At 37.6% G+C, this 16,274-nt stretch overlaps 1 protein-coding gene across 11 annotated transcripts in view; it reads right to left on the bottom strand.

Moving 5' to 3' along the window:
- Window positions 1-16,274, bottom strand: part of LOC150091249 (tyrosine-protein phosphatase Lar-like) — a 1,641,114-nt gene that overhangs the window by 17,777 nt on the left and 1,607,063 nt on the right. For all 11 annotated transcript variants that reach the window (XM_090374921.1, XM_090374965.1, XM_090374991.1 and 8 more), the window contains one exon: window positions 12,224-12,378. In XM_090374921.1, the coding sequence (XP_090231047.1) occupies window positions 12,224-12,378 (155 nt within the window). The remainder of the gene's footprint in view (window positions 1-12,223; window positions 12,379-16,274) is intronic.

The raw sequence follows: 16,274 nt of genomic DNA, 5'->3' as shown, positions 1-16,274 counted from the left end.
AACATGCTTTGATTCAAGATGTCTTTTTAATTTTGATGGTTTCATACTCTCCGGAGCCAATAATTCATTGCAGATCAAACAAAGGTTGTTCATTACCCTTACAATTTTGAAATGTAAAGCCAAATTGAAGAAAAGACTCATCATATTTTCTTTTTCGCACATAAGATGCCTGTTTTTCAATATTTTGTCCTGCCTGAGAAGAGTTTGTAGCATTATTATCTGCATCATTGCTATTCTTATTTAAGTTTAGCCATTTATCCATGGCCAAAAATTATTTTGATCCTAAAATACAATAAATATATAAAAATAACATATTGCATATAATAATTGATTTATTAATTACCGAAAAATAAAAAAAACTAAAATCTCGTTACGGCGGAACACTGACAATTGACTACACTAGAAGAGCGTCAATACTACACTAGTTCACATTACAGTCAGTGTTATTGAATCATAGTCTCGCTGCACGTGTGCGCGCGCATTCCTCCCTTTGTTTGTGTGCAGGTGTGTGAGTGTGACTCTGCACAAATACACATCTAGATGTTATAAAATCGTGTATTTAAATATTTGACATTAAAATCTCTCGCGACCCCAGAATTTTGCTACGCGACCCATAGTTTAAGAAGGCCTGGTCTAGAGTTATCAACCAAAGTCAAGTTTTTATTAACTTATTTCAGTGTTTCCAATAAACACACATATACCTGTATGTTTAAGTTGCTCAATTATTTGGGGTACACTTGGTCATAGAAAAAAGAAAAACAATAACAGGTAATAATGGACACACCCCTTCCCCATTAGTCCATAAAATTTAGAGTTTGCTATAATTGGAAATTACAGTGAATGGCAGTAGTTCATTACACAATTTGTACAGACAATGAAAGATAAAGAAACCTCAGTCCAGAATAGTGGCCCAAGGAATGACAACAGTAAAAGTTTCAGAGATTTTGTCATACTGCTCAACAAAGATATCAAAGTCAGCATAAAAACGGTTGGAATGTTTTTTTTTTCTTTTTTTGCAAAGTCACTTTCAATCCTTTTTCCCAAAATTTGGGGTGGTAGGGAGGGCTGCAGTGTTCTTATGTAATACTGAAAATTAGTTATTCCCATGTCTTTCTCTTAAGAAATTAGAAATAATATACCTAATTTGGCAAGCTTGTAGCTTTTTTGGCTGTTAAATGACAAAGAATGTAGTAGTAGTGGCAAGTGATGCAAGAAAGTAAACATATAACATCAGCCAAAAAAAAAAATTAAAAAAACTACACAAATCTGTTGAGTTCTTTCTTGAATTTATTCAAACCACTAACTTTTGCAACAGATGGAAGTAGTAGTAGTAGTAGTAGCCAGTGGCATGTGATACAAGAAAGCAAGTGTATGAGATTATGCAGCTTCAGCCAAAAAAAAAAAAAAAAAATCCACACCATTCCCTCCAAATCCTGTCCAGTTCCTCCTTAAATTTATTCAACCTATCAACTTCCACAACGACAGATGGAAGTTTGTTCCAGCAATTAACCACCCGTCCTTTGTCTTCTCGCACTTAACCATGCTTTTATCCATTGTAGCAACTTACCCTTAATACCATTCTGCTCCAATTTGTACAATAGTCTTCCATGCGCAACAGTGTCAAAAGCTTTCCTGAAGTCCAAATACATCTGTCCTTTCTTAATTTGAATTTATGCCCCCTTAGGTTCGTAATCTGAACAAGTGGAAGGATCCCATCAGAATTCAGCGTGCTCAACCCATTCAAGGCCTTATATACCTCAATAATCAGATCACCGCACAGGTGCCTAGTCTCCAGCCACTGCAATTTGCAGAACTTAAGCCTCTCTTGGTAAGAGGACCCCTTCATTCCCCTCACCAATCTTGTTGCCCTTCTCTGTACACGCTCAAGTAAATCTACATCCTTCCTAAAATGAGGCCTCCAGACCTGTACGCAGTACTCAAGGCGTGGCCTGACCACTGCCTTATACAGAGGAACAATCACCTCCTTCTCCTTGCTAGCAAAATTCCTATATATCATTGACAAAACCTCATGACCTGCCCTGGCAGCCTGTCTGCATTGCTCAGAAAACTTCATATCTGACTGCACAATTACTCCCAGGTCTTTTTCATTTTCTACCACCTAAAGCGTAGTACCACACAGTTGGTACGTTTCTCTGGGGTTACTTCTACCCATATGCAGTACTTTGCATTTGTCAAGGTTAAACTTCAGTTGCCACTTCTTAGCCCATCTGCCCAAATTATCTAGATCCTGTTGCAGTAGCACACTGCCATTACTGTCATTAAAAACCCTGCCAACCTTTGTATCATCTGCAAACTTCGACATTAAGCCTGATATACCTTCATAAATATCATTGATAAATATACAAAACAACAGTGGACCCTGTGGGACACCACTAATAACATTAGTCCCCGAAGAGCAGCACCCATTGATTACCACCCTCTGTCTTCTCGCACTTAACCATGCTTTTATCCATTGTAGCAACTTACCCTTAATACCATTCTGCTCCAATTTGTACAATAGTCTTCCATGCGCAACAGTGTCAAAAGCTTTCCTGAAGTCCAAATATATGATATCAAAATTATTTTTTGCATCCAGTTCCTTTGTAACCACATCATAATATCCTATCAAATTTGTCAGACAAGACTTTCCCTTAACAAACCCATGCTGTGTCTGAATTATTGCTGCAGTCTTGTCTAGATGATCCTTCAATGCATCTTTAACCAGTGACTCCATTATTTTACCTGGAACAGAAGTTAAAATAACTGGTCTGTAATTACTCGTGTCACCCTTCGATCCCCTTTGTGAATTGGGGATACATTTGCACATCTCCAGTCCGTGGGAACCTCCCCTGAGTCCAAGGATGCTCTCAGAATTGTGGCTAAGGGTTTGCTTAGTTGCTTTGCAGCCTCCTTTAATATAACTGGATAGATCCCATCCACCCCAGGTGCTTTTCTTATGTTTAACTTCAACAATTTCTCCTCCACTTTGCTTTCAGTTATTACAAAATCATTAAGTATCCTGCTACAATTTGATAACCTGCCATTTTCAAACCTTAAAAATTCCTCATGTGTGAATGTAGATGCAAAATACTCATTCAGTTTGTTTGCTATCTGAGCAGGATCATCAACAGTCGAACCATCGATGTCAAGTGGACCAATCAGATTCAAGTGGACCAATCAATTTAGAATTTATATAAGTAAAGAAATCCTTGCTGTTTTTCTTAGCATCTTTTGCCAGGGATTTCTCGTAATCTGCCTTCGCCTGCCTAACCTCCTTTGTGACCTGATTACAGACTAGCTTATATCTGCCATAGGCTTCTGAGTCGCTTGATAATTTATATGCATCCCATGCATTTTTCTTCTCTGTTACAAGTCTCATTAGTTCATTAGATAACCATTTAGGCCTAAACCTTGAACAATATTTCTTAATAGGTATGAAACTTTTAGTAGCATCCACGATTAATTCCTTGAATGCTTCCCACTTAGAATTTACTGTTGGTAACATCGTTAGTTGATCCCACTGTATAGAATTTAAAAACTGTCTGAGACTACTGTACTCACCTTTACGGAAGCAAAAAACCCTTTCCTTTACCCCTAATGGTAATTAAATCTTTAAGTAAATCCCACATCAATACACTGTGATCACTGCCACCTAGTGGTTCCTTTATGTGCAAATTCTTAATGCACGAATGATCACTGCTGATAACCAGATCAAGAGTATTACTTTCTCTGGTTGCCTCTCGAACATGCTGCTGCAGAAAACAATCATCCAATAAATCCACAAAAGTCTGACTAGTGTGTGAGTGACCAACCCACAAGTTCCAGTCAATATCTGGGAAGTTAAAATCCCCCATTATAAGACATTCCGATTTACTAGCCCACTCTATTTCTCTGTACAATTGTTCATTGTACTCATTCGAGTCATTAGGCCTATAACACACTCCTACTCTTATTTTTGCTTTCGCAGTGCTTATGTCACACCAAACTGACTCAACAGTGCACTGTTCATCTATATCAACTGGATGCACTTCTTTTGATTTTATGTTGTTCTTAATTAACAGCATAACACCTCCCTTTCTATCCTGTCTATCCTTTCTGTACACATTGTACTCCCCAAGTTTGTTCCAACAATTAACCACCTGCTGGCTGACAATAAACTTCCACATATCTATCCTGCAATCATCCTTCCTCAACTTGGATTTATGCCCTGTCATGTGTGTGTAGATGAGCAGTGTATCCCCTTTGCTTTTTATCTTAATACTGTAGCAATGCCCTTTGCAGTGGCTGTGGCCTGCCATAACAGCAGTATTGTGCATTCTGTGTCTGCACAGAAAATTACAATACTCTGATTTGTTATGCCTTCAGATTAGTATAATAAAAATGATGCAAGTTTATGTAGCATCAGAGATAAAGAAAAGAGAGAAGAGCAATCAATGTTATCTTCTTCACTTCCATTCATCCATCTATTCTTTCAAGTACTAGTCCAGTCTCTCTGTAAATTTAGATAAACTTCCAACAGCATCTGAGAAAACCTGGAACATTCAACAACTTAACAAATCAGGTCTTTTAAATCATTTATTTAATAACAACCATTCTGTTGGTTTCAGTTGTATTCCTGATCATGCTGACATGCCACAGAATCCAGGAAGAATGAGCATGCAGACCAAGGAGTTGCAACCACAGCATTCCAGCTTTATATAAAATAGATAATAAGAGGTAGTGTTGGCAAGGGCACAAATAGGACATAATCATCTAACTCACTTGTTTCTACTTGCAGGGGATGATCATCCTCTATATATGCAAAGTTCATCACAGCTACAGTTAAACATATTCTAGTAGACTTACATTCACAGTATTCTCTTAAGAAATACTGCTCACATCTGGTGAGTATGGGCTTGGCACACATTAGGGTCCTGAGCTCGATATCATCATTCTTCTCTTTCTTGGTGATTCCCTTCTACTTTTGTCTCTCTCTCTCTCTCTCTCTCTCTCTCTCTCTCTCTCTCTCTCTCTCTCTCTCTCTCTCTCTTAGGGTGACTCTGGAATTTTTTTTTTTAGCTGGTGCAGCATTAGCCTCAGGCTTCCTTGCGCCATATAGCTAATAATAATAATAACAACCTTTATCACTTTCCCAAAATAATTTATAAAAATGCTAACAAGATCAAATTTTCTATACATAGATTTTTTATACAAGCTCTACAATAGACCAAACAGAGAATGCTAGAGTTGACAGGGATCATTTATAATGTTTAAGAGTTAGAATTTGGCTAAATTTATAGGACAAAGAGCTACAGTTTAATCAGTTTTCTGACATGTACAGCGGTTTCATAATTGTGGAGGCCACAGAAAACACCCATGCTTTTTCTGCATAGTTTCTCAAGGTGATGAGCATCTAAATGATTGTGAAAACTTACCTTAGTGTCAAAACGATTCAAAAAGATCAGTGTGATCAAACACATCTGACTGCATTATGCATCCATGGAATTAAGGGAAGTTATTTAAGCTTAGTTTATTGGATTGAGACTTCCATTGGAAGGAGAGAAAAGCAGTAAAGACTTCTTTATTTATGTAAACACAGGAGGGATGAATCACATTGATCCACTAGATATGGTTTAACCGTTGATTATTCTGAGAAACTGAACAATTATTTTGCATCTACATTCATACATGAAGTTTTTAGGAAAAGGGATGCCAGAAGTGTGTCAATTCTAACACGGAGTTGAATGATTTTATGATAGCTGAGAGGAAAGCGGAGGAGAAATTGTTGAAGCTAAATGTAAAAAGGGCACTGGTGGATGGGATCTATCCAGTTACATTAGGGGAGGCAGCAAAAGAGGTAAGCTAACTTTAACCATGATTATCAGAGCATCTTTCTATTCAGAGGAGGCCCTGTGGACTGGAGATATGTGAAGTTAGACTGACTTCTATTCCAGGTAAAAATAATGGAGTCAGTAGTTAAAGAAGTAAGGCAGTTATACTGCAGGCACAGCATAGATTTGTTAAGGGGTGATCTTGTCTGACCAATCTGACTGGATACTATGACACAATGACAAAGGTACAGAATGCAAAATATAATTTTGATTTCAGAAAAGCTTTTGATATTATCACACATAAAAGGCTACTTTACAAATTGGAGCAGTTTGGCATTAAGGACAAGTCACTGCTATGGATAAAGGAGTAGTTGAATGGGAGAAGACAGGGTGGTTATCAACAGACCCTGCTCTTGGACTAATGTTATTAGTGAAGTCCCCAGGGTTTTGTACTGGGCCCACTGTTCTTTTCAATATTCAATAATGATATTTATTAAGGTATATCATGCTTAATGTTTAAGTTTGCAGATAATACAAAGGTTGGCAGGGTGGATAATAATAATCAGGATGAGCTACTACAGGATCTCTGAAAATTAGTTCGATGGGCTGATAAATGGAAATTGAAGTCTAATATCAACCAATGCAAGATATTTCATATGGGTAACAGTAATCCCAGATTAATGTACCAACTGTGTAGTACACACTCAGAGACAGAGAATGAAAAAGACCTGGGATAATTGTGCAGTCAGATATGAAGTCCTCTGAGCAGTGCAGACAGGTTGCCAGGAGGGCTCATGGGGTTTTGTCAATGACAAGAATTTTGCCAGCAGGGATAAGGAGGTAATTATCCCATTGTATAAGGCAGTGATCAGACCACAACTAGAGTATTGCATACAGCTCTGGAGGCCCAATTTTAGGAAGAATGTGGATCATTCTTCCTAAAATTGGAATGGTGCAGAGAGGAACAATAAGATTAGTGAAAGCAACAAAAGAGTACTGTTACTAGGAGAGCCTTTAGTTCTGAAAACTGCTGCACATGAAGACTAGGCAGTTGATTGTGGTGTTTAAAGCTTTGAATTGATTAGTTAAGTTCAATATGGATGGAATCCTTTATCTTGTTGGATTACACATGTGGGTGGGGGTCACAAATTCAAAGTGAAGAAGGATGGTTGCAGGGTGTGCAGAAATTTGCCTTTAGCCAGCAGGGGGCTGATTGTTGGAATGATCTCCCATCTGGTGTTGTAGAAGTGGGTACTTTGAATAAATTCAAGGAAAACTAGAAAAACTGTTAGAAGTAATAGACAAGTGATATGGGAAGTGTTGTCTTTTTCCTTTTTTAGGCAGATGCTATATATGCCTGCATTCTTCAATCAGCTCTGTATTAATACTAAATGCTGAAACATTTAGTTTGGCAGAAACTGCAGTAGAACTAATACATGTAATTGGCTTGATATAATCTGCTATAGAGTATCCATTCACAGAGAAAAGGCTGCGAGAATGAGAGAATATACCCAAAAATATAATAGTAGGATCACTGATATGTCAACAGAATGAAAAGATTTGAGATTCAGATAGGTGACAGCAATTTCAGCATTGTCTTGAAATGCACTGAGAATTAGTCAATTACTATTGATCCTACCTAGCCAATTGGTCAGGAGTGGGAGTGCAGTAGCACATGCACTATCAGTGGACCAGGATTTAAGTTCCTAACTGCTAAATACAGTCAATCTGCCAAGCTGCATAGGATCAGCGTGGCAGATTATGGTCCATTTCCCTCAACATGAATCACTGAGGAAGCTTCCATCCTGCAGTGGACTGATGATGGCTGCAGTTTAACTTTTTTTTTTTTTTTAAACTATTGATCCATTGAGATAAATGAGAGCATGTTGGTCATAACAGAATGATTTTTATTTCAGAGTGGATTTGCAGAGGCCTATCTGATAGTTTTTTTTTTTTCAGAATAGGTAGTGAGGCTTTCTCTAGAACCTTAAACAGGTTTGAGGCACATAAAATAAGTCAAAAAGTAATTGACATTGGTAGAGAATGAACCTTAGGTATGGGCTTCACACTATACAGGGACATCAAAAAAATATCAAAGTAGAAACCTCCGCTGACAAATTTTTAAGTATAGAACAGGCACAATATTGCATTCAGCTCATCAAAGTTATTTTAAGTTTGTGCAGTAGTAGCAGTAGCAAATGATGCAAAAAAAAAAAGCAAGCTTATATAGCATCAGCCAAAAAAAAAAAAAAAAAGAAAGAAAAACATACTTTACCCAACCACATCCTCCAAGAATTTGTCTAGTTCTTAGAATTCAAACCATCCACTTCCACAAAAATAGATGAAAGCTTATTCCAAAAATCAACAACATGCTGCTGGAGGCAGATTTCCACACATCTATCCTGCAACCATCTTTACTCTACTAAAATTTATGACCCCTTGTGTGTGTATTCTCAGCAAGAGGAAGAATGTCATTAATATTTAGTTTATTGAATCTATTAAATGCCTAAAACACCTCAGTAGATCTCCCCACAGGTCCCAGTAATGCAATTTGCAGAACTGAAGCATTTTTAGGTAGGAGCACCCTTCTGTTCCCTTCGTCACTCTCGCCATTCTTTGCATCCATTCCAGCATATCTATATACTTTCTAAAGCGATGCCTCCAGATCTGTATACAGTACTCAAGATGCAGGCTAACCATGACATTGTACAAGGAGATAGTCATCTCCTTACCCCTGCTAGCAAAGTTTCTGTATCTCATTGACAAAACCCCATGAGCTGTCCTGGCAGAATGTCTGCACTGTTCAGGGAATTTTATATCTGACTGCACAATTAATCCCCAGGTTTTTCTTTCATTTTCCACTACCCTGAGTGCAGTACCACTCAATTGATAAGTTATTCTGGGATTACTGCTACCCATATGCAGTACCTTACCTTGCATTTGTCAATGGTTCTCAGCTCATCGACCTAATTTTCCTAGATCTTGTTGCAGTAGCTCAACCCTGCCAACCTGATCACTGTCATTTACCTCCAGGGGCTCACATCTGGTGAGTATGGGCTTGGCACACCCAGGGTCCTGAGCTGGATATCATCATTCTTTTCTTTCTTGGTGATTCCTTTCTACTTCTCTCTGTCTCTCAAGGTAATAGGGAATTTTTTTTTTGGCCGGTGCAGCATAAGCCTCAGGCTTCCTTGTACCATATGGCTAATAATAATAATAATAATTAACCACCCTGCCAACCTTTGTATTACTGCAAACTTAGACATTAAGCCTGATATACCTTCATCAATATCATTGATAAATATTGAAAACAACAATGGACCCAGCACCGAACCCTAGAGAACTCCACTAATAACATCAATCCACAAAGAGAAGTGCCCATTGATAACCACTGTCTTCCATTTAAACGTCCCTTTATCCATAGCAGTAACTTGCCCTTAATGCCACATTGCTCCAGTTTGTACAGAGTTTTATGTGCAACAGTATCTAAAGCCTTCCTGAAATCCAGGTATATGATGTCAAAATTATTTTTTGCATCCAGTTAACTTTAGTTCCAGTTCAGATTGATCACTACATCATAGTAACCCATCAGGTTCGTTAAACAAGACCACCCTTTAACAAATCCATGCTGTGAATGCAGTAGAATTGAATTCCTGTTCAGATGGTCCTGCATTACTTCTTTAACCAATTACTCTATTATTTTCCATCGAAGGGACATTAAGCATACAGCTCTGTAATTACTCATGTCACCTTTTGATCCCCCTTTATGAATTGGGAATACATTCTAACATCTCCAGTCCATAGGGACCTTCCCTGAATCTAAAATAATTATGGCTAAGGGTTTGCTTACCTCCTGTCTGCCTTCCTTAATATAATTGGATAATTTTAATCTATCCCAGGCACCTTTTTTTTTTAAAGTTCAGCTTGCGCAATATTTCTTTCACTTTCCTTTCAGTTATCTAAGGTTATTTAGCTCCCCATTAGAGTTCGGTAAACTTCTGGCATTACCTCCTTTAAAGAATTCTTCATCTGTGAATATAGATGCAGAATTCCTATTCAATTTGTCAACAACCCAAGCAGGGTTATCAACAGTTCACCCATTGATATCAAACAGCCTAATGTGATTCAATCCCTTCCTTCTACTGTTAATATAAGCATAGAAGTCTTTACTGCTTTTCTTTGCAGAGACTTTCCAATAAGCTTGCCTAACTTCCTTTGTGACTTGAGTACAGACTAATTTATATATACCATAGGCTTCTGTATCACTTGATAATTTATATGCATCCATACACTTTTCTTCTCTGCCAATTTGTTCATCTGACATCCATTTAGGTCTAAGCTTTGAACAGTATTTCTTCATGGTATGAAAAGCCTAGTACCTTCTATGATTACTTCCCTAAATGCTTTCCATTTAGATTTTGCTGTTGGTAACATCATCAGTTGGTCCCACTGCATAGAATTTAAAAACTGAGTCCACTGTAGTCACCATTACGAAAGCAAAAGCCTTTGCCTTTACAGTAGTTGTGCCTTTAATTAAATTCCATGTTAGTACATTGTGATCGCTGCTACTCAGTGGGTCTCTTACCTGCAGATTCTTAATGCAGGAAAAATTATTGCTGATAACCAAATCAAGAGTATTGCTTCCTGTTGATGCCTCTCTAACATGCTGCTGTAGAAAAGAGTCATCAAATAAATCCACAAATGTCTTGCTATTGCATAAGTGACCAACTGCTAAATTTCAGTCAACATCTGGAATCACCCATTATAAGACATTCTGATTTACTGGTCAATTTTATTTATATAGCTTATCAAGATCATTAGGCCTATAATACACGCCTACTCTCAATTTTGTTTTCCCAGTGTGCGTATATTACACCAAACTGATTCAATGTTGGACTGGTCACTCAAGTCGACTGGATGTGCTGCCTTAATATACTTCTCAACTAAGAACATAACCACATGTTTAGTGGTACCGATCTAAAAAACAATAAATAAGAATTATGAAATGCTGCAGGTTATATTTATATGAACTATATACTCATAATTATATTCACACGGATTATTATTATTACTAGACATCCAATAGTGCAAGGAAGCCTGAGACATATGCTGCACCAGCCAAAAAAAATTTCCAAGTTACCCTGAGAGAGAAAGAGTCAGAAGTAGAAGGGAATCACCAAGAAAGAGAAAAATGATGATATCCAGCTCAGAACCCTGGGTGTGCCAAACCCATACTCACCAGAGGTGAGCCCCTGGGGTACCTTAGACTACTGACGAGATTCATTGACATGGAGGATAATTCATACATCAGTGTGTTAATATTATTAAACTTAAAAATGACATATTTATGCTTTCATTTTTTTATGACTTACATATTGTTGCATATAAAAGACTGCTGTATAAACTGTAGCAATGTGGCATTAAGGGCAAGTAACTGCTGTAGATAAAGGGATGGTTAAGTGGAAGAAGACAGAGTGGTTATCAATGGTCACTGCTCTTCATGGACTAATGTTATCAGTGGAATTCTCCAGGGTTCAGTGCTTGGTCCATTGTTGTTTTCAATATTTGTTAATGAAGGTATATCAGACTTAATGTCAAAGTTTGCAGATGATAAAAAGGTTGGCAAGGTGGCTAATGACAGTAATCAGGGTGAGCTACTGCAACAAGATCTTGGAAAACTGGGTTGATGGGGGGGTGCTATATGTGGATAGCAGTAATCGCAGAGCAACTTGCCAACTGTGCGGTACTACACTCAGGGTAATGGAAAATGAAAAAGAACTGAGGGTAATTGTGCAGTCAGATATGAATAATCTGAGCAGTGCAGATATTCTGCCAGAAACTCTCATGGGGTTTTTTCAATGATATACAAAAACTTGCTAGTTGGGATAAGGAGGTGATTATCTGTTTGTACAAATCACATCTTGAGTATTGTATACAGGTCTGGATGCCTCACTTTGGGAAGGATGTAGATCTGTGGGAATGGGTACAGAAAAGGGCAACCAGATTGGTGAAAGGGAACAAAATTGTGCTCTTACTTAGAAAGGCTTTAGTTCTGCAAATTGTAGCTTTTAGAGACGGGATGTTCTGATTGAGGTGTTTAAGGCTTTGAATGGATTGAGTAAGCTGAATGTGAATGGCATTCTCTCTCTTGCTGAGACTACACAGAGGGAGCATAAATTTAAGTTGAGGAAGGATGGTTGCAGGATAGATGTCTGGAAGTTTGCCTTCAGTGAGCAGGTGGTTTAAAAAAAATCCAAGGAAGAACTAGACAAATTCTTGGTGGGTATGGATGGGAGAAATGTGTAGAGTTTTTTTTTTTGGTGGATGCTATATAAGCTTGCATTCTTGCATCATTTGTCATTACTACTGCTGCATTCAAATAAGAGGCACACCTCTATCAAATGTTAACATACCTACAATGAACCGTGATTGGACCTTCCTGGCCAAATTGCTCTTTTGTTTTATGAACCTGACCTATGAACTCTATAAAGCCCTCTCCAGATTTTGGCACACCTTGTTCAGGCCAGTCTATGAAATGAAATTGCCGAATTGTCTTGGACTGCCCATCCTAAAAAGAAATATTAAAATTATTGAAAATGAGCACAAAGAGAATTTTCAAAATCCTATTAACATTAATAATCAAAATAGTTTTAATTAATATTTAATTTAATTCGATAATTGTAGATTTCTTAAAATACCATTTATAATTGACTCAATATGATAGCATGGCTTAATTTATTATGGTACTTAACTTTTTATATAATCTGCAATTGATGTTTGAATAAGGTGGGTGATAATTTTTAATTTAAGTTGGAGTAAGTAAGTTTAGAATTTTAAAAACAGAATTTTAAAATATGCGCAAGGAAGTAAAAGTGCACGTCTTCGTCCTTGGTTGTCAATATTAAAGTTGAAATAATAGGAGTTATGTGGTTAACACTTAAGGCCAATAGCCGTAACAAGTGGCTTTCGTTATTCACGTCTTCAGTTGGCAATGATGGGATAAGAGTGAACGCATATTTAAGAAAGCTAAGTTTCCGTGATGCTCCTGAATACATGTGGAAATCTCTGGTGCATGAGATTCCAAGCCAGTGCAATGTTGTAGGGTAGTTTGGTGTTTAATACTTGAAGATTAGAATGGTGGCGGAACCATTCTATGACTAGAGCTTCATATTTGAAAATTTTAAAACTGGATTTTAATTTGATAATGGGAATGGCTGAGTCTACTAAGGGGGTGTGGTTGTGAGATTGGACATGTGATGCTAGTTCTGTATTGGTTTGGCCTGTCCTAAAGCTGTTGTAATGATAGTAGGCGCGTGTATTTGATGTTTTAGTAGAACTGTATTTTGAGGTTGTGCTACCAAAGTAACATGGATTGCAATTAGGTTGGCATTTAATTAGATAAATATTATTCTTCATATTGCTGATATGATATTTTTGTGTATCTTGGTATGAATTAAATAATGAGCCGAGTTTATTATAAGTTGAAAATGTGAGGGTGATATCGGTATCTTTGAATATACGGCGGAATTTAATTTAATTAAAAATTAATTTCAATTAAACAAAATCAAAAGTTGCTTCATGCATTTGATGCCACATAAAATTTATTGTTTACATAGACATAGAAGAAACATTATGCAGGAAGAAAATTAGTATAAATCCAAATTGCAGTCGAAGTACAATATTTCATTATGACTTCCAGCAATAATGTGCTCACCTGCCAATGGTAATAACTCTCTTTGCCAGATGTGCTATTAAACTGCTGCTGAAATTGTGTCTGTTCTTCAAGTTATTTTTATCGGTTGGGGTGGGAGAACATGCCCTGCCCATTGATCTGGAAATTCCAAGCACCCTACAATATCCTTATGCAAAAAAGGGGGGGGGGGTGTTGCTGCTGTGTTGGAAGAACACATTGCTGGGATTATATACTTTGCCAGCATGTCCAAATACACAGCACCAGTCACTGTTCTTTCTGTGAAGAAGAATAGATCACTTTTCTGTAGCTTTCAGCACAAAATGCATTAACTTTGGGAGATTTAGATTCAAAAACTGTGCTGGGCTTTTCACTTCCCACATTCTCACACTGTATACCCTCTGGATTTTTTTTTTTAGGTGAACAGCACATACCTTCTGGTTTTTGAAAGACTTGAAAAAACAAATATGTTTACTGAAAATTAAAAAATTAATTTATTAGAATTTGATTCTTAGCCAATACTTAGTTTTATTATTTTTAATATATATGCTGTATAAGTAAATATGCCATGTGTGTATATATACAGGGTGATTCACTACCAGTGCGACAAACTTGCAGGAGGTGTAGGGGGCACAAAGATGAATCGGAATCACATAGCATTTCAGAGTCCAAAATGCCTTTGTCATGCAATAGAGGACGTTGAACAGGAGGTCGCGTGAACAGCGATCCCGCTGGAAGTCAGCATTTGCAAACCAGTTCCCGAGGCAGTAGGATGGATGAGTATTCAAACGTTGAACTGGCCGACATGCACCTCGCGTATGGAGCTGCGGACTGTAACAGGCGCGCCGCTCTGTGCTCGTACCAGGAACGTTTCCTGCACAGGCGTGCTCCTCATCATATGATTTTCGCACGTGTGCACAGAAGGTTACGTGAGATTGGTTGTTTCACAAGAGGTACCATGAATCGAGAGCGAACGACGAGGATGCCAGACAATGAAGAGAATGTCCTATGTCTTGCAGAAGGAAATCCGAGTACAGGCCAACGATTGGGTATTTCCCAATCCACTGTATGGAGGATACTGTCAACAAACCAAATGAGTTCATACCATCTGCAATGCATCCAATCATTGGAGCCTGTGGATTATCCACTCCAGAGGACTTTTGCTACTTGGTTTCTTCAACAGAAACAGTTCGCAAATGCTGACTTCCAGCGGGATCGCTGTTCATGCGACCTCCCGTTCAACGTCCTCTACCGCATGACGAAGGCATTTTGGACCCTGCAATGCTATGTGATTCCGATTCGTCTTTGTGCCCCCTACACCTCCTGCAAGTTTGTCGCACTGGTAGTGAATCACCCTGTATATTGTAATTTTGTCTAAAGACAATTTGATTTTAATATTAAATAGTGTAAATGAGGGTAATGGCTGCTACGTTAATGCTATTGTCCTGTGACAATTATATATTATATGCATTTGGGTTATATACGTACTTAACTTATTTATACATTATTACTTATTAAATTATGGTACTACTGGGAGCATAGGTTTGTAGTGACCCCAACCAACCTGCTAGGTATATATAAATCTAGCCCTGGTATGGATAGCGTTATATATAAAAATATATACCTTAGATATATTTAAAAACAACAAATTAATGTAATTTTAAGAAAATGGAGAAAATTAGCAAAAGTTAGTGAAAATTAACATTCTCCCTCCTGGCCATACCTCTGCTACTTCCTCAGGGGCTTTGAGCAGACATATAGCCATACTAGAGGAATGATTATACATACCCATTTCTGTAATCTCTATACCAGTTTTGCTAGGTTAACTTTAAGTAATTTCTCAGCGAATAATTTGGAATAATGAGGGTCAATTTTTATATATGTACTTAATTTTAAATAAACAGGGTGGTTTATGTACTTGACAGCAAACTGTGATAGGAGATTCAAAGCCCTATGGGTATGTATCAGATTGAAATATCATAGTATCTCACCTCCATATCCTGTGGTGGTCAGTCTGAAAATGTTCAATTTTCCCACCTTAATTAGGTTTTACTATTTGTTGTGCAGACGTACCAGGTTTTATCCATGGCATGATAGTTTACCTTGCTGTAGGCAAAATCTAATTCTTTGCATTCCTGAGAGTGGGCTGGATGTTGATTGTAATTGAAAGCTTGGGGAATTGTATATTTTTGCTTGTATTATTGTGGGAAGCAGATACAATATGATATCAATTTCATCCAAAAGTGAAAAATAATAGAAATAAATTGACTTGGTAGTATTAAATTTAACTAAAATGATAGATCTTAAAATTAAAAATGTTATCCGTAGGGGGTGGACTTGGCAACACTTTTCTAAGGCATGACGGCCCTGTATGTGCCCTTGGGGATAACTATTTACAAATATATACAGCCTCTTTCATTGTGAATATTAACCCTGCTGTTTCTCGTTATATTCCGTGCTTGTAAATAAATCTCGTTTTAGTGGAATGCAATATACGTACGTGGTGATGATGACGTATGTATTTACATTCATGGTGTTAATAAATCTGCTGGTGGGGAATTTGGTTTTGGACATGCAGGTACCATACAGATAGGTGACGAGCCTCGCCTATGCGCAATTAACCTAGGGTTCAAATGGGGGCCATTTTACCTAGATTTTGCCTATGGCAAGGTAAACTATCATTCCACGATAAAACCTGGTATGTCTGAGCAACAAATAGTAAAACATAATGAATATGGGAAAATTGAACATTTTCAGACTGACCACCACAGGAT

Source organism: Mastigoproctus giganteus, chromosome 1 (assembly GCF_048544385.1).
Source record: "Mastigoproctus giganteus isolate SK-2022 chromosome 1, ASM4854438v1, whole genome shotgun sequence".
Classification (NCBI taxonomy): Eukaryota; Metazoa; Arthropoda; class Arachnida; order Uropygi; family Thelyphonidae; genus Mastigoproctus; species Mastigoproctus giganteus.
Note: the sequence above shows the minus strand (reverse complement) of the source record. Positions and strands in the feature narration are given on the sequence as shown.